We start from the raw sequence: 25,701 nt of genomic DNA on the forward strand, positions 1-25,701 counted from the left end.
CTCAAACAGGCCAGATCCTCCCACTCCTAAAGAAACTTAAACCTAAAGAAACTTACACTGGACAGTGACCTTGTCAACTACTGCCTCATCACTCTCTCCCCTTTATCATTGAAAAAGCAGTCTATGCTGAACTGCAGGATCACATCAGTGTTAATTATCTCATGCACAACTACTAATCTGGCTTCAGATCACGCTGCTGCTCGGAGACCCGTATGATACACATTGTAGTCAATGTCATCCTGAGTACAGATCAAGATGACCACTGCCTCTGCCTTTGACACAGTAAGCCATCTCACCCTTACTTACACCATGAAGTCTCGAATGGGAATCATTGGTATTGTCCTTCACTGGTTCTCCTCGCACCTATCCAACTGACACCGCTATGTTCACATTAGCACCTCTAAGTACTAAAGATATCTCTTATCCCCATTACTCTGGAGTTCTCCAGTGTGCCAAAGTCTCCATCATCTTCAACCACTACATTGGGACCCTTAAGTGGCTACTCACAAATAACAGTATGAAGATTCACCAATATGCCGATGATACACAACTGTGCCTTAAAGTCACCCTGGTGTGGACATCCTGCTCTTCAAACATTGCCTCCAGGCTTTAGCGCCTACCTGGAGCGCAACCCAACCAAGGGATAATTCCTGTTATTTGCCAAGAACAACAAGCAAAATATAGTTCATCCTGGTTCAGTGACATGAACCAACATTCACCAAATGCAGGGTCACTTGGATACACCTTGGACACAAACCTAACTTTCAAGGAACACATTGCCAAAAAACAAAGACTTCTTGGCACAAGCCCTCACTTCTAAAGAAAGTGAAACCATTGTGTGCAGAAGGTGACTGCAGAACTGCTGTTCAAGCCCTTGTACTCGGACATCTGGATAGTGGTAACTCGACTGGCTACACTCTTGCATCATTTCCAAAACCAACTGTATAATTACAAAGCCATCACGTCGAGCATCACCTCTTCTCTTGCAGATAAGCTTGCCATCTCTGGGGGCTTTCAGCACTCTTACAACCAGAGCACCATTAGATTAGAGTCTAAGAACTGTAAACAAAAATTGGCAGTTGGCAGTCAGGATCTGGTTCTCTGCCCTCAGGATCTGAAACGGTTGAAGATGCACCTCTTTAAAGAACAACGCATCACAATGCAGTAACAGTCCACACACCAGCATCCCTCACTCATTGACTGTATGCCTGCTTTTGACCATGTAAAGCACTTTGCTGCCTTTGACTAGGTTCACAATATGTAAATACCACATACATACATAGGTACAAAGGACCTAAACTGATTACTTAGGTTACACATATGGCAACTTTGCTGTCTACTTTTTTAGTTGTCCACATATCTGTATCTCTACCAAAGATCTCACATTCTACTTTCATTGTGAAAACATTGGAAGTCCAAGAATGAGAATGTGTAAAACATTGCAGAGGAAGGCCTAGAATGAGGGATTGAGGAAGAAGACAGATTTGAAGCAAAGCAGAACTGAATGGAACAATGATTGGCATTAATATGTTGTCAGATGCAGTGCCACCAGTTGATCAGTCAGTATACTCTCCTAATAAAATTAGCAAGCTTCCCCGTTGACTGAAAGAGCTGCATCAAAATGTAACTATGTATGCCCATCAAAGAGAAATGGTGTTCCCTTTATGAATTTAAAGAGAAGGTGGGAATCCGTGTGAGAATCATCCCTTAGGTGGACCATACACACGAGGAAGGCTGCACCCTTATGTAAAATCCTGCTTCTTCTCCTGGTTTCGCTCCCAGGTTGGCATTAAATGCTTTATTGAGTTGCAGAGTATGTAACAGGCCAGGCTAAGTGGGATCCAGTAGTTAGCATGGTAGCAGAAAGAAGATCTAAAACCTAGCTTGTGTGTGCTGTCTTGCTCCGGATAGGGATGACCATTAACTGGAGGCCACAAGTAAAAAGGTTAGTGCTGGAGCAGCGGCAACATTAAAGGCCAGCCCATTGCTGTAGCCTGCTTGCACAGTTTAATTTAGTACATTTGCCAAGTTCTCAGTGTGACAAACGCATAATGACAAATAGTATATCTGACTCTTATAGCTATTTGGACAGGACTCTGAAAGCACTTTGTGGTTGCTCCACCATCATCACTCTGTTGCTCCTTGTGAGGAAACTATCAGAGTAAGTTAAATAAAAAATGGCACAAATCCTCATTTGCCCATCACACTTTGGTTATATGTCAGAAAATAGAATTCCAAACTATTCATACTTTGAAGCTACATATTTAGTAAAGGTACATGGCTATGGAGTTAAGGATAGTAAATCTACACTTACCTACATAAGTACATTAAAACTATTTTGATAGTTGCTATTCTAGAATCAATATTTTTGTAGGTCTATATACAAATCTCAGTATTCGGGTAGTACACAGCCACCCCACTTCATATTTCCTTTAAACCCATTTCTAACTTATACAAAATGGTTTGGTAAACATTTTTTTCAGTATTTGGACTAAAGTACTGTGTTAGGATTTTACTCTAATTAGTTGTTGCTGAAAAATCATATTTTTCCGTGAGTTACCTGTTATTGGTATATACCTTTAATTTATTGGTATTTTGAAGAAAAAGTGTATCTGGGCTGGGAGTGCAGAGAGTGTCCATCAAAAGTAAAAGGGGTGGGTTAGAAGTGGTTCCTCTACAAGAATAACATATTTTTCACATGGGGAAACAAAAAGTGTACGTTTACAAATGGCCAGGTTTGTTAGATTTGCAAATGTAGCTGATGCAGGTTTTTCGCGCATGCATTTTATGTATGTGAGTACTCTTCGAAAACTATGGGGCTTATTACAACTTTGGAGGAGGTGTTAATCCGTCCCAAAAGTGACGGTAAAGTGACGGATATACCACCCACCGTATTACGAGTTCCATAGGATATAATGGACTCATAATACGGCTGGTGGTATATCCGTCACTTTACCGTCACTTTTGGGACGGATTAACACCTCCTGCAAAGGTGTAATAACCCCCTTTGACTGCCATTGATTTCCAGGAGCTCCCCGGGTATTCTGCGAGAATACCATAAAGTGGCAAATTTACCATAAATACCGCAAACCTCTGTGAGAACGTTTCTGACTGTTCCCCCTATTTCAAGCCTTCCAGTGTGTCTACCATCAAAAATTTGCGCCACCCTTAACATAACTATTTATCATTGTGCGTTTTTATGATAACGTTGTAGTATGTATATATATAGTACATGTATAAGTATATATATAGTACATGTATATGTACAAGTTTTATTATGTTGTGTTTATCACTTGTGAGGTTTTATTTCTACTATGTTTATTACTCTGTGTTTATCTTTATTATTTCCAAGTTCTTTCACCGTTAAGCAAATGGAACCTTGCTTGAGTTCTAGAGCTTTAGATACCCTGGCCAGCATTGGTACTGGAGGTCTCCGTCCTGTGCGTACGTGTCTGTGCCTGTTGTGGACCTTTGAATAAATATACATATTTCTTCCAACTTTGTGCTTCAACTTATTTAAGAAGAAATTGCCTACGATCTCATACTCTACATTTGGTACCATGAATGGGGTGAAGTCGTGTTTACTTAAAGATATCTACGGGTCCACCAACCAGCACTTGTTCCATTTGCCTACAAGAATTTATTTTTGTCGTGTTGCCGAGATTCCTGTTTTTCCTGGTGTTGACGGTACGCTGGAGACTATGTGAGGACTCTATTTGTTTTTTATGGATATTGAACCGAAGATTTTATACTACCGTTGGCCGTTGCTTTAGACCGTGAGCGCTGTCTCGAGCGCACAACTCTAGACACGTGCAGCACAGCAGCATTCGTTGTTTTGGACCGCGAGCGCTGCCTCGAGCGCAGTACAACTGTAGATGCCACGTTACGGCGCACGCCCCTAGTTGTGACGCTTGTGACGTTCACAGCGTCTCGGTTGCTCGGATACCGCGCTGTACGTGCGAGGACGCGGAGTGTGTCTCGCTGTCCATGTCTTGTCCACATTTTAGTGCGGCATATGTGCATCCTGTTAAGCGTGTATTTAGCAGCTGCTAAATTTGTTACACGTGCTTACCGGGAGTGTCTACGGAATTTACTGCGGAGCTTATTTTATTTTCCAGTGAATTATCGGAAACAGCAGTAACAATTTACAGAACAGTACTTATACAATGCTTAACTCTTTTTGTTTACATAACGTGTACAATTTTATTTTATCTCTTGGGCAGTATATGTAACAGCATGGCTTCAAATCAGTTAGTTGTTCAGCCACCACCATTTCTATCTAAAGGAGGGAAACCAGATATCAAATGGACTGAATGGTTAAGAATTTTTGAAAACTATTTGACTGCAATTGATGCCAATGACTTTTCACCTGCAAGGAAATTTGCTCTTCTCTTCAATCATCTTGGTGTGGCTGGACAACGTGTGTTTGATAATCTGCCTCCTGTTTCTTCTCCTTCTGGGAGTGGTGATAATATGGTGTGGAATGTATATGTTGAAGGAAAAGAAAGAATTAAGAAACAGTTTTCTGACGAATCAAATGTGTTACTCGAAAGGTTTAACTTTGCAATGTGCAAGCAAACTGTAGATGAATCAGTAGATGAGTATGTTGCCAATTTGCGTGTGCTTGCGGCAAAATGTGATTTTGGCATTGATGTGGATGTACATATCAGAGATCAGTTTGTGTTCAATTGTCATTCAAGAAAAGTTCAGGAACGCTTATTGGCATGTCACAATCCTTCTTTGGATGAAACTATTGATATAGCTAAGGCTGTTGAAAGGTCTATTGTTACATCCAAAGTTGTATGTGGGCAAAATGAACAAACTAGTATTACCCAAGTACTTGATGATGCAGATGTTTGTTATGTTAATGAAAGAGTAGCAAGACAGAGTAGAAATTCTTTGTCATGTTTCCGGTGTGGCTCGCGTAGTCACATTAGTAATAGCCAGTCTTGTCCTGCTTCAGGTAAGAGATGTTTAAAATGCCCCAAAATTGGTCATTTTCAAGCTGTTTGCAGGCAATTTAATCGTAATCCCAAGCAAATCAATAGTGGTATGAGAGTGAAAGTTAACAATATCTATTCCCAGGATGAAAATGCAGTTCAAGAATGTACGAAGAAATTTTCCAACGTTGTTTTGACGGTTGATGTTTCTCTTCGCAGAGGAAGAGAGGTTTTGAGCATCAAAGGACTAATTTGCCAGGCAACTATTGACACCAAAGAAATTTTAGTCATGGCAGATTCAGGTGCACCTATTACTATATTAGCTGATGTGACCTATCGTAAATTTTGGCCAGCATCAAAAATGTTACAACAAGCAAACATAAGTCCCAAGGCCTTTGGTGATCATGATATTGATCTTCTAGGATGTTTTTCTGCCACTGTGTCCATATTAGGAAGGTGCATTGTAACTACAATCCATGTGGCATTGAATGGTAGAGACATTGTTGGATGGAAGGATCTAGCTAAATTGGGTATTATTCTTCGTCCTGGATGTGATGATCCAATAACTTTAGGTGATATGCCCTTGGGTGTGACTGAATTTAGTGTGTATAATATTTCCACTGATTTTGATGCTGCACCATTTATAGCAAAGTTTCCCAAAATATTTGCAGACAAAGTGGGCACAGTTAAGGGTTTTGAACATTGCATTAGAGTTAAAGATGCTGCCATACCTATTTCACATAAAGTCAGACCTGTTCCTATCTCTGTGAGGGGACAATTGAAGGACTTGCTGGACAAATTAGTTGAAGATTGCATCATAGCTCCCACAGATTCATCAGAGTCGTTTTCGCCGGTTGTGCTCACAAAGAAAAGGAATGGTGATTTAAGACTATGTGTGGACCTCAGGTCTCTGAATAAGAATATTATTGTAGACTGTCACCCTCTTCCACGTATACAAGAATTAATTTCTAGTTTGGGCACCTCGAAAAAAAATTCAACAATAGATTTACGTTCTGCGTATCATCAAATTGCTCTTAGCGAGTGCTCTCAAGAACTCACCACATTTGTAACCCCTTTTGGCGCTTTCAAGTATCTCAGGTTGCCTTTTGGTTTGGCGTCTGCAGCGAGCGTATTTAAAAAAATAATGGATTCTCTATTTGGTCATCTTAAAAATGTGTGTGCGTTTCAAGATGACATCTTAATACACACTGAGAATATTGAAGAGCATAAAATTCTACTTAACATTTTTTCCATTCTTGAAAATCACGGTATGACCATTAAAGGTGAGAAATGTAAATTTATGGTGAAAAGTGTAGAATATCTAGGTCATACAATTACTGCGGAAGGCATTAAACCTAAACAGGGGAATTTAGAGGCTATTAAGGATGCCCCTTCTCCCACTAACAAGGACGAACTCCGTTCATTTCTCGGTTTATGTGAGTATTACTTGCAATTTGTTGATGGATATGCCATGATAGTACAACCTCTCAGGTCCTTGTTGAAAAAGGGTAGTAAATTTGTCTGGGATGATCAAGCCAGTGGTGCGTTTGCAGCTATCAAGCAAATTGTTTTGTCTGCTCCAGCTTTAAAGTCTTTTATACCTTCAGCAAACTCTTTCATTACGGTGGATGCTAGTTTGAAGGGTTTAGGAGCGGTGTTTGGTCAATGGGTTAATGGACAGGAACATACAGTTGCTTTTGCGTCCAGAGCTCTTTCTGAGGCAGAGAGTAATTATAGCAACATTGAAAGAGAGGCTCTAGCTTGTACTTGGGCAGTGCATAAATTCAAAACATACATTTGGGGCACTCGTTGTGCTCTATATACTGATCACAAACTTCTTGTTTTTCTGTTGGATGGCAATGGTCTTGGAAAAGCTTCTGCCAGACTGGTAAGGTTACTTTCAAAGTTACAGGAATACAATTTGGATGTTAAGTATCTATCTGGTGGAAAGAATGGTAGAGCTGATTGTCTTTTATGTTTACCTCTGCCAATTTCTCGAGAGACTCCCATTAATGAGGACATTGAATGTGTAATTGGTACACTTGACGTTGTCTCAGCGTCAGATGGTTTATTTAATGAGCAAGAATGAAATTCAGCTATGTCTAATGATACGCTCTTGTCAGAAGTAATGCACCATATCAAGCATGGGTGGCCTAATCAAAGAAAGTATGGCAGTGAACTGAATACATACTGTCAGGTGGCAGCTGAACTGTCTTGTGAAAATGGTATATGCATGAGAGGTTCTGTTTGTGTTCCTCCGAGTGACTTGAGATCCAGATTGATAAAAGCGGCACATGAGGGGCATCTTGGCATTTTCAGCTACTTCCAGGAGGCTTAAAGAGAAGTATTGGTGGCCTGGTCTTGATAAGCATGTGACTGATTTTATTAATAAATGTACCTATTGTGTGGTGTCTGATAAACACTGGAAGTGCCATACTAAACCCCTGCATAACATTCCTCTAATGCTTGGGAAAGTTTAGCTATGGATTTTTCAGGTCCTTTCCACTTGTTACCCAAGGACATGAGGTACTTAATTGTTGCCATAGACTATTTTTCTAAATGGATATACTATGAATTTGTTGAACATGCTGACACAGACTCAGTAATTGCGTTCTTGTCTCATGTTTTCAGTCTGGAGGGTGCTCCCTCCATAATTGTCGCTGATAATGGTGTACATTTTAAATCTACCAAGATGGAGAACTTTATGAAAAAGTTTAACATTAGACATTCACGAGTGGCTTTGTATAGTCCATCCTCTAATGGTTTAGTTGAAAGGGCTAATCGCTTCCTGAAAGAAGGCATTCAAACTGCTATTGCAACCAATTCTGATGTGAAAGAATTTTTGAATGAGAAAGTATGGGCATATTTGAATACACCTCACTCTACTACTGGTTTTTCTCCTTTTATTCTTCTTAGAGGTAGAGAATCTAGATCTCAGTTAGTACCGTCCTGGATGACTTTATTATGTAATAAGGATGTGAATGTAGATATTGAAGAATTAAGACAAAGAGTAGGTGAGAAACAGAGCGTGCAGAAATATTATTATGATGTCAAAAGAAATGTGAAAGATGTTATTCTTAAAGTAGATGATTGGGTTCTCATCAAGAAACCCCATAAAACATGTAAGGGAGAATCAAGATTTTCTCTCCCGGTTAAAGTAATTAAAGTTACTAAAACGTCTGTCTTGCTGGAGGGTAAAGGATGGTGGAACAGGAACTGTGTGGTTCCTATATCTGTATCACAAAGAGATATTTTCCGAAATATATATGAAGGGAGGGAAGATGCTAGTTTGGATAGTACATTCATCGAAAGCACGAGGATGAAAGAGACAGAGAACAGTGGAACAAGTCACGAAGAGCGTAGTCATATGGAGAACTCTTGTGATGATGCCTCTGCAACATCTTTAGCTGTGGAACCAGTGCATACGCGGAGTCACAGACTTGTCAAAATTCCATCCAAGTTTAATGATTTCATATTAGGTTGAAATTTAGTTTTATTTGTTTGTTTCCATTGTAAGGAGGGAAGATGATGTAGTATGTATATATATAGTACATGTATATGTACAAGTTTTATTATCTTGTGTTTATCACTTGTGAGGTTTTATTTCTACTATGTTTATTACTCTGTGGTTATCTTTGTTATTTCCAAGTTCTTTCACCGTTAAGCAAATGGAACCTTGTTTGAGTTCTAGAGCTTTAGATACCCTGGCCAGCATTGGTACTGGAGGTCTCCGTCCTGTGCGTACGTGTCTGCCTGTCGTGGACCTTTGAACAAATCTAAATATTTCTTCCACCTTTGTGCTTCAACTTATTTAAGAAGAAATTGCCTACGATCTCATACTCTACAAATGTTTTGGCTTTCAAAGAATACATTTGCAGCTGAGTTTGCGTTCACTTAAACCAAAGTGGTTTTGGAAGTGGCTGCCAGAATGTTACCTCTGCAAACGGGACTGGTGATTATGGATGTTTTGTCAGAATGGTGGAATTTCCATCCAAAGTTACAAATGCAGGGTTTGGGGGCTCGTGTTTTTGTGTACCACGGAGTGTCTACCCACAAGCAGGTAAGCGCCCACAGATGCACGTGTTTAAGTTATTCGCTTCCCTTTGTGGGTATTTTCGTTCCTTAGATATATTTTAACTTTACTCTTCTCAATACTCCTGGAAATCTACCACATCAGTCACAGTTTGTAAGGCAAATGCACCATTATGTAATTTGCATAAACGTTGCAAACCTGCTCCAAAGCCTGGTCCCGCAGGAACACATTTCTAACCTTATCCCCCCTTTCTCCTTATGGTGCCGGGTTTAACATCCTGCTCCGAGTTACCTGAGGAAAACCACCACAGGATGTGAGAAGACTTTAGTACTTCTGATTTTATGTGTGCTTTTAAAAGTAAATTCGTTTTCAGCTTTCTCAGGTTTCAGTAACTGGTGTCAGTTTCTCTTCAACTGCCTTTGTCCATTAAGATGAGATTTTACCAGCAGTTTTATTATTTTAAAATGGTTTCAACTATTCGTTCTGGAAAATATCCTTTATTTTTAAGTGATGCAGAACATCTACACATCAAGTGACACTCTAGAAAAAGTAAGGATACGATCATAGCTATCCCACTTGCTGTCTAATGCAATATTTAATAAGATTTACACGGGAGCAAATCTGGGGGTGTCTCGATCAATCTCTAAGATGCTCACTCGCAGCTGGCAGATGCTCTGGGTATCTGCAGTGTTTGTCCCGTGTAAAACATAGGTATAAACCTGACTTCAGTTCTCTGACATTGGATTCTAATTTAGTAAGTCATTTGTGTTTTTTTTCAGGCAACTCCAGCATTGAGCTATCTAAATCTTATGTGTAATGACATTGGTCCTGATGGCGCTGAATTCATCGCACGAGCACTGCACGTAAGTATTCTTGTCCATCATTCTTGTGTACATTATTTTATACACATTGTTTTCTAAAAGAAAATAGTGCCTTGAGGTGGGAAGAAATCACATATTGACTGGGCAGTGATCAGTCTTAGAATTCAATCAACTGCACTTGTACTTTTTCTTTACCACCCACGAGTCAACAAATTAGATTTTTTTGTTGCATTGTTTTTCTATACATGTTGGAGTAAAGATGAGTAGGTTGTGTCTTACAAGGTCAAAGTACTGTAAAGCAAAAATCTATTTAGTCCAAAGTCGTGTAAAATAAAAAGCAAAGTCAGAGGTTGTAAGAAATTGGGCTACTGGTTGAGGGGGTGAAACCTTCTCAAGCAGCAACCACAGGTCTATTCAGGGTGAAGGCATATACAAACTCTAAATTACTGTGTGCTCCACCCTCAGGTACCTTGGCACAAAGCAGTCAGGCTTAACTCATAGGCAATGTGTAAAGTATTTGTTCAACACTTCAAACAGTAACACAGTGAAATCACACCACAAAAAGATCCCACAAAATATTCAGACAAATGAACTAATTTTTAATAAATAAAACAAGACCAAAATGACAAACATCCAATTAGAAAAATCAGAGATATTCAGCTTTAAAGATTTCAGTACAAATGGTACAGAGAGGCTCAAAGTAGCAACAGTGGATATGTAGTCACGCTGAATGGGGACAGAGCCACAAGTTTAGGCTGCCCGCGATAGTGCGCAGTCCTGTTACAGGGACCAATTAGGCCCCTGAAAAAAGTACCTTAAATCTTGGTCTTTGGAGTGTTACAATGGTCCGAGTTGAAGAGGTGTCGAGCAGCTGAAGTGATGCATTGTTTCCGAGAGACTGCAGTGTGAGGTCCTGTGTTGTTATCGAGGATCCTGTCGACCAGGGTTTGCCATGCAAAGTTTGGCATCAAGGAGGCGTCACACAGTTGGGGCAATGAATCGGTTCTGAGGAGCTGTAAGTCTGCGATGCTGAGACCAGCATCGTCCTCGAGGCTGCCATTGATTAGGAATGCAAGGGCCTGTGCTGAGGTGCTTCCCACAGTGGGGCACAGCAGAGCAGCTACCTCTGTGTAGTACGCTATAGCGCTGGGATGCCTTAGGGTAGCTATGCGCTTTATATGCCACTAATACAATACAATACAATGAAGTGGCGGGCTGCGATGCGGGTTCTTGCGACAGATGTGATTTGTGGGTTCTACTTGGGGTTACACTGCTGTTTTGCTTGCTTCAGACCGAAAGGAGACAAAGTCAAATGAATGCCAAGAATGCAGCACTCTTACTCTGAGTAATAGATTTTTTAAGGCACTTCCCAAGTTTCATACAGGGAAAGAATAATGTGAACTTTTATGTCAAATGCAGCAACACAAGTGCACTTCTGAAAATATATATATATATATATATATATATATATGTGTGTGTGTGTGTATATATATATATATATATATATATATATATATATATATATATATATATAGTATATTCATGCACAACACAAAGCTAAAAGTAAGAATTAAAAATGCATCACCATAGGACTTGATATTGACATCATCTCTTTGCCAGCTTCAAGCCATGGAACCCAGGCGACTGGAAAAAGAGAGAACTATCCACAAAGGAATTCCAAGCAAGGCGGTCCACCTCAGCAAATTAATTCCTTCTAACTCCGGCCATCAAGCGTCTTCTCCTTATATACTTCAAACGCTGGCCGTACCAAGTCAGTGTTGAAAGAGCACGTTTAGAGATTGTCCAGATCCCAAGCTTTGCTCCCAGGACCGAACTATTTCCTGCCATACCAAAAACATTCTCTGGTACATCCTTATCTCTCCCTCACTCCTCCATGTTATGTCCCTGCCCTTGGTGAGAAAGAGTGAGAGGAGTTAAAAACACGTTGCATAAGTTGTGTGTGGAAAAATACCTGCACCTCCAATGTGACGGTGTTTCAAGCTATGCTAAGCACAAAATTAAGTCAGTGCTCAAGATGGAGCAACACATTAAATACGGATTGCATTACAACTGCACAGAAGAGGAGATGCATCTGTCCCACTTCATCCATAGAAACTGGCAGAGCACCTTAGGTCCACTTCCTAGGGTCCAGGACTGGGGTGGCACCACCTGGCAGGGTAGACTTACAGAAGGCAGAGTTCAAGTGCTGGGTTCTAGGTTGTTGGAGCCTTCTGCCTCTGAGGTTCTAGCCAGGAGGCCAGCCAAAGTAACCCTTGAAGTCACTTTTGGGTCCTAGGTTCAACAGATGCGGGTCCAGTCTTCTCACCCCAGCAAGATGGCAGCAGGTCAGCATAGCAGGGCAGCAGTCCTTCAGAGCAGCAGTCCAGCAGAGTGTCAGTCCTTTCAGCAGCAGAGCAGTCTCCCTGGCAGAGTATCCACAATTTCGGAAGTGTACTGAAGAGTTGGTGTCTGAGGCCCAGTATTTATACCAACTTGTGCCTTTGAAGTGGGGAAGAAGCTCCTAAAAGTCAACAGGCATCCTGCCTTCCCTGTCCTGGGTCCAGATGATCCACAGGAGGTATGCAGTCCTTTGTGTGGAGGCAGCACACAGCATTTTCAAGTGGCATGTAGGGCTGGGTCCAACTTTCCTCTTCCTTCCTGCCAGTGATGGCCCATTCAGGCACACCTAAGCTCTCTATTGTGTGTGGCTGTCTATGAGGAATACACTGAGCCCGACTGTACGCTACACCAAGGCATCTGATCCAGAGACAGGCTAGAGGCACTAAATGGCTAAGGCAGGAAAATGCTAACTTCCTAAAAGCATTTTAAACATGTATTGTAAAATACGACTTTACCATAAGTTAAGATTTTTCATTACAGTCCCAAATACACCAGGCCTGAAATGTTTAACTGCTCTCATTTGAAAACTGCAGCTTATTAAATCTAATAAGGTAACTCCAATGATATCCTATGTGAGAGGTAGGCCTTACAGTAATTAAAAACAAATCCAATAGTTTTTCACTACCAGGGCATATAAAACTTAAAACTACATGTCCTGCTTTTTAAATACACTGCACCCTTCCCTCTGGGCTGTCCGGGGCCTACCCTAGGGTTGATTTATGTGTATGGAAATGGAAGGTCTCAGCCTGGCAAAAGGATTATTTTGCCAGATGGGATGGCAGTTTAAAACTGAACATACAGACTGCAATGGCAGGCTGCAGACATGTTTAAAGGGCTACTTATGTGGGTGGTGCAGAAAGTGCTGCAGGCTCACTTATAGCATTTAATTTACAGGTGGTAGATACACACAAAGTACCACTTTACTAGGGACTTATAAGTAAATTAAATATGGAAATTGGGGATAAGCCAATTCTATAATGTTTGGATGTGAGAGCACAAGCACTTTAGCACTGGTTTGGAGTGGTAAAGTGTGCAGGGTCCTAAGGCCAACTAAACAAATTCAGCAAAACAAATTGGAGGGTAAAGGCAAAATGTTTAGGGGTGACCCTGCAGAGAGGGCCAGGTCCAACAGCGGTTTTATATCAACATGTAATACTTCACAGTTCCTCTGACAGATGACATAATAATTGCGCTAAAGTGCCGTAGTACGACCAAAAATATTGTCTTTTAAAACAGACTCCATGCAATTTGTATTACGTTGGGTTCATTTAGTGTCCTGTTAGATTTAACCTAAAACCTTTCTAAATTTTGCTTTTAATAAATAGTGTGTAGTGTGCCAAGCTTACCAATATAATGTTTTGTTAAACCAACTTTTACACTACTCTACCACCTAGGTAACTAGGTCTCATCTTGCAAATGGACATGAGCGGTTCAGGTAGAGCAGCACTTCCCTGAAGCATCTCATACCTTGGTCTTTAAAGAGTGGTGGAAAGCCCGACATGTATGGGAGCAGGTGAACACAGGAGAAGTCTTACCAACAACTGCTCTCACCATCTGTACATGCGTATGTTGTTTCTATTCACGGAGAAGGATGCAGGCATAGGACCCATAGGGGTCACCTAGGACAAACTCAGGGAAATGTAAAAGAAAGAGAGAGGCAAAAGGCTCATTACAAGTTCCTTGGAAAATCTGCTGTTAGCTCTGTCTCCCCTAAGTAATTCATACCAGGGATACAGGTAACTTTGGTGGGTGGAGTTTCCAGCAGATTAAGGGTGTGACCTGGAGCAGAGGTCGAAGTGGGCGGGATCAGAGGGGGCACGATGTGCCCATACTTTTTTGATTTATAAAAAAGGTTTCTCTACTTTTTGTAAAAAGACATCATCCCGGCACAGCTAAATTCTTCAGCTGAAGTGTCATTCAGTAAGTCTCCGTGTGGTGAAACCAAAGCTGGACAGAGAGCTAAAGAAGCCTTCCTGCTTGGGTGCCTGCTTCCCTGAAAGAAATGCAAATGTGCGCTACGAGTTATGCTACAAATGTAAAGGGTAATCTGCAAATGTAGTAAAGGATGCTGGAGAGCCAGTACTGGCTTTAATTGACAAATCACTCCAAGCTTTGTGATAACAAAGATTTATTCCTTGTGAGTGGTAGTGGAAAGAGTTAACAACTGAGTTGTGAAGTGTGTGTTGTTAATTGTAATTGCTTTTATGTATCCCTTACTACCCAGGGAGGTGTTGAAGGGACAGTAATGTAAAAAATTGCATTACATACACTGGGTATTACTAAAACCACTCCAGATGCTACATCAACAATAGGTTTATAATAAAACAACTAGAACATAGAATCTGAGGACCAATCTGCAGCTGCCATTATATCCTCCATCTAAAGCCTGAAGAAAAGTCCTTAGAAGCCCCCTCCCCTCACCGAATGAGCTCCAAATTTAAAAATATCAATATCAGCTTCTACTAAAAGCCATCTCACTCAGCGTACTAAAGTCGCAGAAGACACTTGACCAAACAGCTTCTGGGGAGATAATAATAAGTGGTCAGCATGACCTCTACGCAATTCATTTGTAACATCCTCATACACTTTGATACATTTGACAAAACACAATTTTGAATTATTCTGAAAACTTGGATAGCTTATACATTTCAAGTTAGTTTTGGTATGTATGGAAATACAAAAGGAGACTCGGGTGGGAGTAAATACCAGCTATATTCAGAGCTTTGAAGTCAGAAACTCTTCAACAAGAAGTTAAACAAAGTAAGAGTGTCAGTTTGGCAGACCATTAGAAGGCCAAGCTTGTGAACATTTTAGAACCACATCAACATCCCAAAGAACTGATTATTTGGGAGTTGGGTGGCTTACCGTGCATAGAACAGGTAGTCATTTACATATTAAGGGGGATTCACCTACTGGCTTACTATCTGTCGGTGGATGGGCTGTAGAAATGGCAGATCAAAAGTTGTTGACTATTTTATAGGCCAATCTCTGAGCAGCCAAATGGGTTGAAAAATTAGCTACATGTGCACAGTGGTCTCCAGGGGATACACACACTGTTGATTATGCCCATCAACCCTTCGTTTTCAAGCTGATTCATATCGCTCATGCATACTAGGGGCCCTCAACTGGGAAAGGGAAAACTTAGTGTGGTCTGAAATGGCTGAGACTTGTTCATATCTCCCAAAATTTTCCACACCATGAGGGACAATCTGTCCTCTAGAATTAAGGGATGAGAAGAACCCATTGGATCCAGAAGAAGGGTCGGGAAAGACAGAATCTGAATTTAAGGGCACAGCACAGGGCCTTCGCCACTGGGAACCAAGACTGGGCCCTCCAGTGCACAGTTATCAAAATCAATTCTTCTAACTGTTGACGAACCTGGGAAAGGACTCCGAACACACTGCCAGAGGATCCTGCCTTCAGCTGTAAAACCGAGAAAGATGAGAAATCCGACGTGATGCATTAAGATCTACAGGGAGTGCAGAATTATTAGGCAAGTTGTATTTTTGAGGATTAATTTTATTATTGAACAACAACCATGTTCTCAATGAACCCAAAAAACTCATTAATATCAAAGCTGAATATTTTTGGAAGTAGTTTTTAGTTTGTTTTTAGTTTTAGCTATGTTAGGGGGATATCTGTGTGTGCAGGTGACTATCACTGTGCATAATTATTAGTCAACTTAACAAAAATAAATATATACCCATTTCAATTATTTATTATTACCAGTGAAACCAATATAACATCTCAACATTCACAAATATACATTTCTGACATTCAAAAACAAAACAAAAACAAATCAGTGACCAATATAGCCACCTTTCTTTGCAAGGACACTCAAAAGCCTGCCATCCATGGATTCTGTCAGTGTTTTGATCTGTTCACCATCAACATTGCGTGCAGCAGCAACCACAGCCTCCCAGACACTGTTCAGAGAGGTGTACTGTTTTCCCTCCTTGTAAATCTCACATTTGATGATGGACCACAGGTTCTCAATGGGGTTCAGATCAGGTGAACAAGGAGGCCATGTCATTAGATTTCCTTCTTTTATACCCTTTCTTGCCAGCCACGCTGTGGAGTACTTGGACGCGTGTGATGGAGCATTGTCCTGCATGAAAATCATGTTTTTCTTGAAGGATGCAGACTTCTTCCTGTACCACTGCTTGAAGAAGGTGTCTTCCAGGAACTGGCAGTAGGACTGGGAGTTGAGCTTGACTCCATCCTCAACCCGAAAAGGCCCCACAAGCTCATCTTTGATTTTACCAGCCCAAACCAGTACTCAACCTCCACCTTGCTGGCGTCTGAGTCGGACTGGAGCTCTCTGCCCTTTACCAATCCAGCCACGGGCCCATCCATCTGGCCCATCAAGACTCACTCTCATTTCATCAGTCCATAAAACCTTAGAAAAATCAGTCTTGAGATATTTCTTGGCCCAGTCTTGACGTTTCAGCTTGTGTGTCTTGTTCAGTGGTGGTCGTCTTTCAGCCTTTCTTACCTTGGCCAAGTCTCTGAGTATTGCACACCTTGTGCTTTTGGGCACTCCAGTGATGTTGCAGCTCTGAAATATGGCCAAACTGGTGGCAAGTGGCATTGTGGCAGCTGCACGCTTGACTTTTCTCAGTTCATGGGCAGTTATTTTGCGCCTTGGTTTGTCCACACGCTTCTTGCGACCCTGTTGACTATTTTGAATGAAACGCTTGATTGTTCGATGATCACGCTTCAGAAGCTTTGCAATTTTAAGAGTGCTGCATCCCTCTGCAAGATATCTCACTATTTTTGACTTTTCTGAGCCTGTCAAGTCCTTCTTTTGACCCATTTTGCCAAAGGAAAGGAAGTTGCCTAATAATTATGCACACCTGATATAGGGTGTTGATGTCATTAGACCACACCCCTTCTCATTACAGAGATGCACATCACCTAATATGCTTAATTGGTAGTAGGCTTTCGAGCCTATACAGCTTGGAGTAAGACAACATGCATAAAGAGGATGATGTGGTCAAAATACTCATTTGCCTAATAATTCTGCACTCCCTGTATATGGCAAGGGCCCCAGAATTGTTTCAGAAACTGAAAAACATGAAGATGAAGTCTCCAGTCGCTTTGATCTTGAAGGAATCGAGAACTCCAATCCATGATCACAGTCACTCTGCCCAGGATATATTCTGCTGTTACCGAAATATGATGACCAAGTTTTCCCCAATTTTATATATCTCACCACTGAAATGTTGTAGATCCGTAGACGAATACAACATTTTGTCTTGAGAGGGGAAAGGGTTTTTACCGCAAATAAGTTTGCAAAGAGCTCCAGGCAATTGATATGGTATTTGAGTTCCTCTGCAGACCATCGGCCCCCGTCTCCAGTTGTCTGCATCTCACAACCCAGCCCCATCTGCTGACATCCAACTCCATTATCACCTCCAGAACTGAGGCGAAAATTGCTTTTGCATTCAAGACGTCCATATGAGTCAACCAGCAAGATATCTCCGTTCTGGCTTCCTGAGGCAAGGATATCTGTTCCCGGATCGGAAAGATCTTGGTGTAGATGAAGAATTTTTAACCGTTGAAGGGCTTGATGGTAGAGCAGGCCCGGGAAAATGGCCTAGATGGATGAGGCTAGGAGGCCTACTAGTCGGGCAAATACCCTCAAGGAAATCAAGGAAGAAGCAGACAATGTTTTCTTCAATTCCTTCTTGAAAGTCAGTCTCTTTGTCAGAGGAAGTTTAATGTCGAGCAGGCACTGAGTCTATCTGGAATCCCAAGCTATCTATGTTCTGGGTTGGACTTAGATGGGATTTTCAATCGCTTATGACAAAGCCTAATTCTTGAAGGAGTTGAGTTTTCCAAGAAAGATGCGGAAGTACTGTCTGACTTTGTTGGGCCATGATAAGAATATCATCTAAGTTGACAATCAGGTCAACTCCTTTCTCTCTGAGCCATTGGACTACCAGGCGCATCATCTTGGTGCAACATCAAGGGGCCAAAGATATTCCAAACAGTAGAGCTGAAAACTCCTCACACTGTTTGTGCCAGTAAAATGGAAGAAATCCTGATGGGGAGCATAAATTGGGATTGTCAAAGACCCGTCCTTCAGATGTAGATGTACCATCCAATCCCCTTCTTGTAGCAGGTCTCTTAGGAGGTGAATGCCCTCCATCTTGAAATGTCTGTAGACAATCCAAGAATTGAATTGGTGGAGATTGAGGAAAAGGTGAGAGCCCCCACTCACCTTTTTTCTGGACAAGAAAGATCATGCTTATGAAACCTCTGAGGTGTGAGCAAACATGGACTATTGCCTTCTTTTGAAGAAGAGATGCTGTCTCTTGATCTATAAGGAGACACTCTTGTTGGGAAAAAAGAAGTGGGATGGATGGGATTCCTGAAGAGGATTTGCTTCAAACTCCAGATTATGGGGGTTATTACAACTTTGGAGGAGGTGTTAATCCGTCCCAAATGTGACGGATATACCACCAGCCGTATTACGAATTCCATAGGATTTAATGGACTCGTAATACGGCTGGTGGTATATCCGTCACTTTACTGTCACTTTTGGGACGGATTAACACCTCCTCCAAAGTTGTAATAACCCCCTATATCTTTCACTGTTTCCAGAATCCAGTCATCTTGGGTAATCCGATGCCAGTTGTGAGAAAACAAACTCACTCTGCCCCTAAAGCAATCCCCCCAGAAGGAACGATTGATAGCTGAATAAGAGGTGTTTGTGCTGGACTGGCACTGACCCTGCAAAAGCAGCCTCGGCCTCCTCTGTTGCGTGAGGGCTAGAAATTGTTGGAACCGGAAAAGTTGGAACTTCCTCTACCTCTGACAGCGTAGTAGGTCTTAGGGGAGCTCTGGTAAGAGCCACAGCCTGATGAACGACCTCTGAAGTGCCTGGCCTTGTTAAGAGTCCACTGTTAAAGACATTTTTAATTGAAGTTTGGGCTTTATCTAAAGCAGAAAAAGTAGACACATATTTGGCTAGGTCTTTGACGAACTTGTCCCCAAACAAAAGACTGTGTGCTGATTGACCTGCTTGGAAGGTGCTAATTCAGCCAGTTTAGGGTCTATTTGAAGGAGCAGGGATTTGCGCCATTCCATAGCAGTGCACAATTGGCGTTACAAAGAAGGCATATGGCACGGCGTGACCACTCCAAAAGAGTATCCGGGTCTGCCAAGGTATTCGATTATTTCTTTTGCCTGCACCGCCAAATCCAGTTTCTTAGTAAGGAGTATCCCGATCCGCCATGGTATTAGATTCTTTCTTTTGCCTGCACCGCCAAATCCAGTTTCTTAGGAAGGAGTATCCCGATCCGCCATGGTATTAGATTCTTTCTTTTGCCTGCACCGCCAAGTCCAGTATCTTAGTAAGAGGGCTTGACATATCTAACAATTTACCTTGGCCCCCTCACCAGGCTCTCCTGATACCCTTCTTAGGGTCCTTAGCATACTTCTTGAGGAAGGTAGCCATATTAGGTTCAAGTTCTGGAGTATCTGCCACGTTCCCCAGAAGGGAAGGTCTCTGACATTCAGAGCACAGGGTACTACGCACCTCTCTTTTAAATCCTTTTTTAAGCTGTGATTGGACATATTCGGCCCCCTCTTGTCAAGGAACCCACTCAGAAGATCAAGGATGAATAATCTAATCAGGATTGAAATGTAAATGTTTACTTTGAGGAAGAGAGGACAACTCCCTGGAATTTTTAGATTTTTGTTTCCGTTTACCGCTTTCTTGCGGAACCATACATTGATCGTCATCGGAGTCAGTGGAGGTTAAGTCATCTATACAGTGTTGGGGCTTGTGACTTTAGCTGGAAGCTCCCTGGGTTGTGGCTGATCCATAACCATGATCAAGGAGGACGGAGTCAATAGTTCTCTCAAAGGGGTCTCTATGAGAAGGACCAGGCACTGGAAGATTAACCTCTACGGGGTGCGACAGGTCCCTGAGCCTGCCCCAAACTTCTTCTGCCAAAATTGAATATAGGCTGAGCAAAAGGTCGAAGGGCTCTCACTAAAGCTTTATTAACGGACTCCTGTACATGGAAATCTAAGGCTTTCACTAGGCGCTCTTCCATCTGTTGCTCATAAGCACATACTAATCTTCATTAGAGAATCGTTGGGCCATGCTGTCACAGGAAAGGAAAGTCTCCGGATGAGAGGGGAGTGTAGAGGTAAACTAGGTATGTAAATGGGAGGCCCTAAGACGCGAGAGATCAAAGTTATTGCTCCAGCCTACAGAATTATAGTGGAGGGAGGTGCCTTCAACCCCTAGAGCAAGGCTGTATCAGTATATTAAAGCCCCATCAGTCGTGGGGGGAACCAGGAGCATTTTAAAGTGTGCATGTGGTCAGAGAGCAAAGGCGAATTAATCCCGTTGGCAGCCGAGTCCCTGAAGCTGGTTTGTAAAAGTCGGTTGCTTATGCGCAGGCGCGAGTGTGGAGACAGAGAACTGCTCCCTAATGTTGCGCTGCCACCTTTAATCCTTGCTCCTGCTCCACACCGGCATCAGAAACTGGATCAGACTCCCAAAATGGGAGAGTTGGAAAGGCTTGCGCCTGCAGCGCCCGCAATTGTTAAAAAAAGGCCCTTCAGAAAAGCTTGTGCCCGCACTATATAATTGATTTGAAGGCACCTGGGGGTACAAAGGTGTGCCGCGCCATGCAGCTTTTACCAAATAACACTCACAGAGCCGTCTATAAGCACAGGCAACTGTGCGGTGCTGCGCTATTAAACATAAAAGTATCAACAAAATGTCAATAAAGTATGTGACACACCAAAGAGAGACAATTGCACTTATCTATGGCTGTGTCAGCAGTAAAGAAAGAAGAAGGACTATGTTATGTAGACTTTATACAGATTGATGGGCCCTGACTGGTGGGTTATAGACAGGGTGGACAAGACTCATGGGAAATGTAATGTTTGTTTTTTAATTTGTTATTGTCTGCTGTGTTTTTGCAGTAAATGAATGAGAAGCATAATCCGAAGCCTCTGTTCCTGGCATAGAATCAGAAATTTCACAGCCAATACCCATAATCCCTCTTTTTGCACTGGTTCTGCTGATTTAACCAGGTTGAAGCAGATACAATATAAGGGAGAAAAACAGTGGGCCATGGTTAATTTGCAAACCTCATAATTCCAGTTGGGGGAATCACGGGAAATAGTGGCCTATAAGAAAGCCCGAAGAGTAGGGCTTTGTTAGTAGTTGAGAGGAGTGCCTCTAGTTAGTAGGTAGGAGTAGGAATAGCAGAAAAACTCAATTTTGAGTGGGTTCAGTTTAAGGTGCTAAGGCATTCATGACTGATTGTCCATGAGAATCCGAGCAAGGGCTCATTTGTACCTCTACCTGATGAAATGTGGGGGTTGTGGAGAATGTTGGACATTTGTATTGACTCCTTTTAATTCCCCAGGTACGGCCACCCCATGTATCCCTTAAGCAATCTGCTGAAGTTTTAGGAGAGTGATTTACTGTTACAAACGCTGCTAACAGGCCCAGGAAAAAGAGTAGGCATTATGCATCGTTGTCTACAGTGAACTTTTTGTAGTAAGGTGTTCTACAGGCTTCAATCTGGCATATTAACAGATTGGATTAAATCAAAAATGCAATAGTCCGCCATGAAGTGTTTGAGATGTGTCATCATGCAACTTCTGAGTTCCTTTATCAAGGAGTCTACCTTATGAAGCAAGGTCTGTGCCTACCACTCTATCGTTAAACAGAGATTGTGGCCACACTGTCACGTATGACTGGAACACATAAGATGAAGAAGATAAAAACATACATACAAACTTGATAATTATATTAATTGTTCATTTACCAAGCCTTACCCTTTTAAATTGCTGAACTGTAACAACTCCTGGTTTATACACTTTACTTTTGAGTTTAAAAAAATAGCAACTTGTTTGTGGACTTCTGTCCTTATTTCTTGCACTCCGGGGTTGGTAATATTCTCCATTAGTCAGATTCTATCATGTGCCTTCTGGCATAACCCAATGCCATTCTTTGTCATCCTGATCTAGAAAGGCCTCTGATAAATAAAAATTTTATTTTAATGCAGAGAAATGAGACTTTGAAGTGTCTTAAGCTGATGGGGAACAAAATTGGAAATAAGGGTGGAATGCATTTCGCAGCAATGCTACAGATTAATACAACACTCGAAGAACTGGATCTTGGTGATTGTGATCTGGTGAGTAAAAAATGCAAATGTACTGTGGTAAGTCTTTTTTAACAATATGTGGTCTGCTGTACATTACCACCAAGCTTAGCGGAAAAACTGCACCAGTGTCAGTCTAGCCTTTCTTTGTGTGTCTGTGGCTTGATCTGCAGTCGTTGTCTGGCAGTAGGCTCTGCGTCTGCCAAACAGCGCAACAGACCCATCTGCCCTTACTAAATCCATAAAGCACAACACTGGCACAGTTTCCTGGAGGATGCCAAATTAGAATGCCTGAGCATGAGACACAACACAGCCATGTGGTGAGATTGACATGACATTACCTGCAGTCCTCAAGTGCAGCTGATTCATTGTTGGCTCAAGGCTGTTGCGGGACTAGCTATAGTACTCTCCCATCCATGACCCTGTGCCTGAAGCAGATCTTAAAGGAGGTGGCCAGCTTGAGGCTCTGAGCTGCAGGAAACTGAAAAAGTTGCCCAAGACTTTGTAGAGTCACAACCTCTCAGACAAAGTTGAGACAGTCAAGAGGGGAGTGGACCGACACCATAAGACAGGACATTGGAGGTCTGCTGGCAGGCAGGGTCGGTCACTTCTTCTCAGCCTGTACATGCCTTAAATGTGCTTGATGTCCGCCTCCTATAACCTCGCTATGGAGGCTCAAAGATTTATGCTTTAGGCTTGACATGTTGGACATTTTCAAGCATGTACAGAGGCCTGGCCTTTTTCCCTTAACTAATGTAACCTTGTTGAATGCTTCTTGGTGAAGGGAATAGTTGTGGAGGAGCAGAAGGCAGTCTGTTGCATTCTATTGCAGCAGAGATGGAGTTGGCGAGAACTACGGGTGGTGAACCGAAGCGGGGGGCAGGGAACTATAGCAGAAAGTGTGGACTTCCCATAACCCTTCAGTTGCAGGAAGCAGCCAGCCATTTTTGGTATTCCCTGGGTTTTCCAATAAAAATTAAGGCCAACCAAACCTGTAAAGATTGCAAATGCGGTTCATTTTTAATATTTAGAAATGTTTGTGTGTACATATATATGACAATTTCTATTGAAAAAACCTTTTTTACTTTGATAACTGTGATTCCATTAACAAATGTCTATATTTTGAAATGGCAGGTTTCATGCATATCCATCCGTAGGGGGTAGAGGTGTGGGCAAAAAGTAGCATTTTCATCCAAAGTACTATATGCATTTTTACTTTTAAGCAAAATCTGCTGAACGGAATTACACAACTTTTGTTATGAAACTAGGATTATCCTTATAGTTGGGCCTTCTTGTAGTTTGGAGGTAATTTGTTCAGTTTGTTTTGAGACGTTTGTGTTACAAAAATGTGTCTAGTATCCTTTGAAGCATGAAAAGATTAAAGATTAACATCTAGGGCCACATGTACAAGTATCAGGTTTTGCGACTTGCAATTTGCGAGTCGCAAAACCTGATCTACAACAGTATCTCAGATCTCAGACACTGTTAGCGATTCCCAAATGGTTTGCAAGGGACCTGCCTCATTAATATTCATGAGGCAGGTTGACAATTGCGACCCACTTGGGAATGGCCACACTCACACGGATGGTGGCCTGCTGGGGTCAGCAGGCCACCATGTCTGTGACAGCTTATTAAATAAATTAGTTATTTTTTTTATGCAACCCGTTCCTTTGAAGAAAAACGGGATGCAATTCAATAACAAAATTGAAACGTTTCAGTTTCATTTTTTCAGACCAGGCAGTGGTCCATGGGACCACTGCCTGCTCTAAAAACATGTTTGCGCCCCGATTCACAAAGGGGAAGGAGTCCCATGAAATTGGTGTTAACTGTGATTGTTCTGCAACCGCATTGACGGTCGCAAAACAATCATACGTACTATTGCGACTTGCAATTAGGAAGGGACGTCCTTGGCACGTCCCTTCCTAGTTGCAACTTGCAAACCTATTTTGCTATTCGATAAATAGAATACCGAATCGTAAAATAGCATTTGTACATACCAAAATACCTTGTTCTGTGCACAAACCGTGCGATTCTGCAAATCTGCCCGTTTGCCCACAAAAAAAAGCTTTTGAACACCTGGCCCTATATTTGTTAATTTGAGGCTGCCCACTGACCACAATTACGTGATGCAAGGCGCTGAGCCCACTTGGAACTAAAATATTTTTGAAGGGGGGTAAGGCGGGAGAGAACGTGTCTTAGAACACCATGGAGACTACAAAAGGGTGCCAAAGTGACATATACTTTCCCTAATATTTAAAAAAAAACTTGTTTTCACCACTGAGTTTCAGACTTTGTACTCTGTACTCTGGTCCACTGATCTCTGTGTCTACTGGGTGCGATATGTATCTTGCGAAACCTGTGATCCCTGTGCAGACACCCAGTTTACTGGTTCAAAAGCATTGATGGCCTACATATCACCACAGGCACTTGAGGCCATTGGAAATCAGTGTCATTCTACAGTATCAAACATGGATACTATCCAATAACTAACGACTGCCCCAGGACCCCGGGAAAAAGGCTTGTGTATTCATTAGGCACCACTGTAACTTAAAGAAGTAGAAAGAACACCATCTGTACCAGCATAATCCATAACCTTCATAGTCACTTGGGAAGTTAGTTGAGGTGCTTATGCAAAGGGCCTTTTGAAATCCATGTGGGTAAGAACATAATCAGGAAAAGCCCCTGCGGTGAGCAGTGATGTGATATATTGATTCTGGTGGATGCAGTATATTCATCAATGGAGGAATTACCACAGCAGAATTATCACAACTATTTGTAGTATGCCAGTGTAAATGCATCTTTGATTGTTCTGACTTAATTAAATTGCATTGACTGAGAATTTACCTGCCAAATATCACAGATTTTCCTTTACCACAAATACCTAAATCAGTTTCTAAGTATAAATGGAAGGGATGAGGCGGCCTAGCCTTCGCACGTGACAACTTAGGCTTCCTTGGAAAAGATAACTTCACCTTTCTTGTGGTGCAGTGCTTTTTCTGCAGTTTCCCTAGAATCTGGTTTGCCTAGGGCCCCAGAGTAGTCACCTGCATAAGGAAGCTTCTGGTCAATGTTCTTACATAGGTGACATTTTGTAATTAGCTCATTTATTGATTGTGATGTGGCATCCCCAGGACAACTCGACGACTCGACTCAGGATGTCTGTGGCATGAGATCTTAAGTCAGCATCCACTGCTCCACACTGCTATCACCTTTGGACACCTCGGATTAGTGCCAGCTTTGTGCTCTTCTCCATTTTGGGTCAGTGGCTTGATGATGATGATGTGGGATTTATAGAGTGCACAGATATTCCCAAAAATGCCCCAGCGCTGGTTACAAGGCTACCTGCATATCACAGACTCTTGTTG

At 41.9% G+C, this 25,701-nt stretch overlaps 1 protein-coding gene across 2 annotated transcripts in view; it reads left to right on the forward strand.

Annotated features, from left to right (window-relative positions):
* Positions 1-25,701, forward strand: part of LRRC34 (leucine rich repeat containing 34) — an 89,189-nt gene that overhangs the window by 31,237 nt on the left and 32,251 nt on the right. For both annotated transcript variants that reach the window (XM_069213195.1, XM_069213196.1), the window contains 2 exons: positions 9,753-9,836; positions 22,241-22,369. In XM_069213195.1, the coding sequence (XP_069069296.1) occupies positions 9,753-9,836; positions 22,241-22,369 (213 nt within the window). The remainder of the gene's footprint in view (positions 1-9,752; positions 9,837-22,240; positions 22,370-25,701) is intronic.

This window comes from Pleurodeles waltl, chromosome 11 (genome assembly GCF_031143425.1).
Source record: "Pleurodeles waltl isolate 20211129_DDA chromosome 11, aPleWal1.hap1.20221129, whole genome shotgun sequence".
Taxonomy (NCBI): Eukaryota; Metazoa; Chordata; class Amphibia; order Caudata; family Salamandridae; genus Pleurodeles; species Pleurodeles waltl.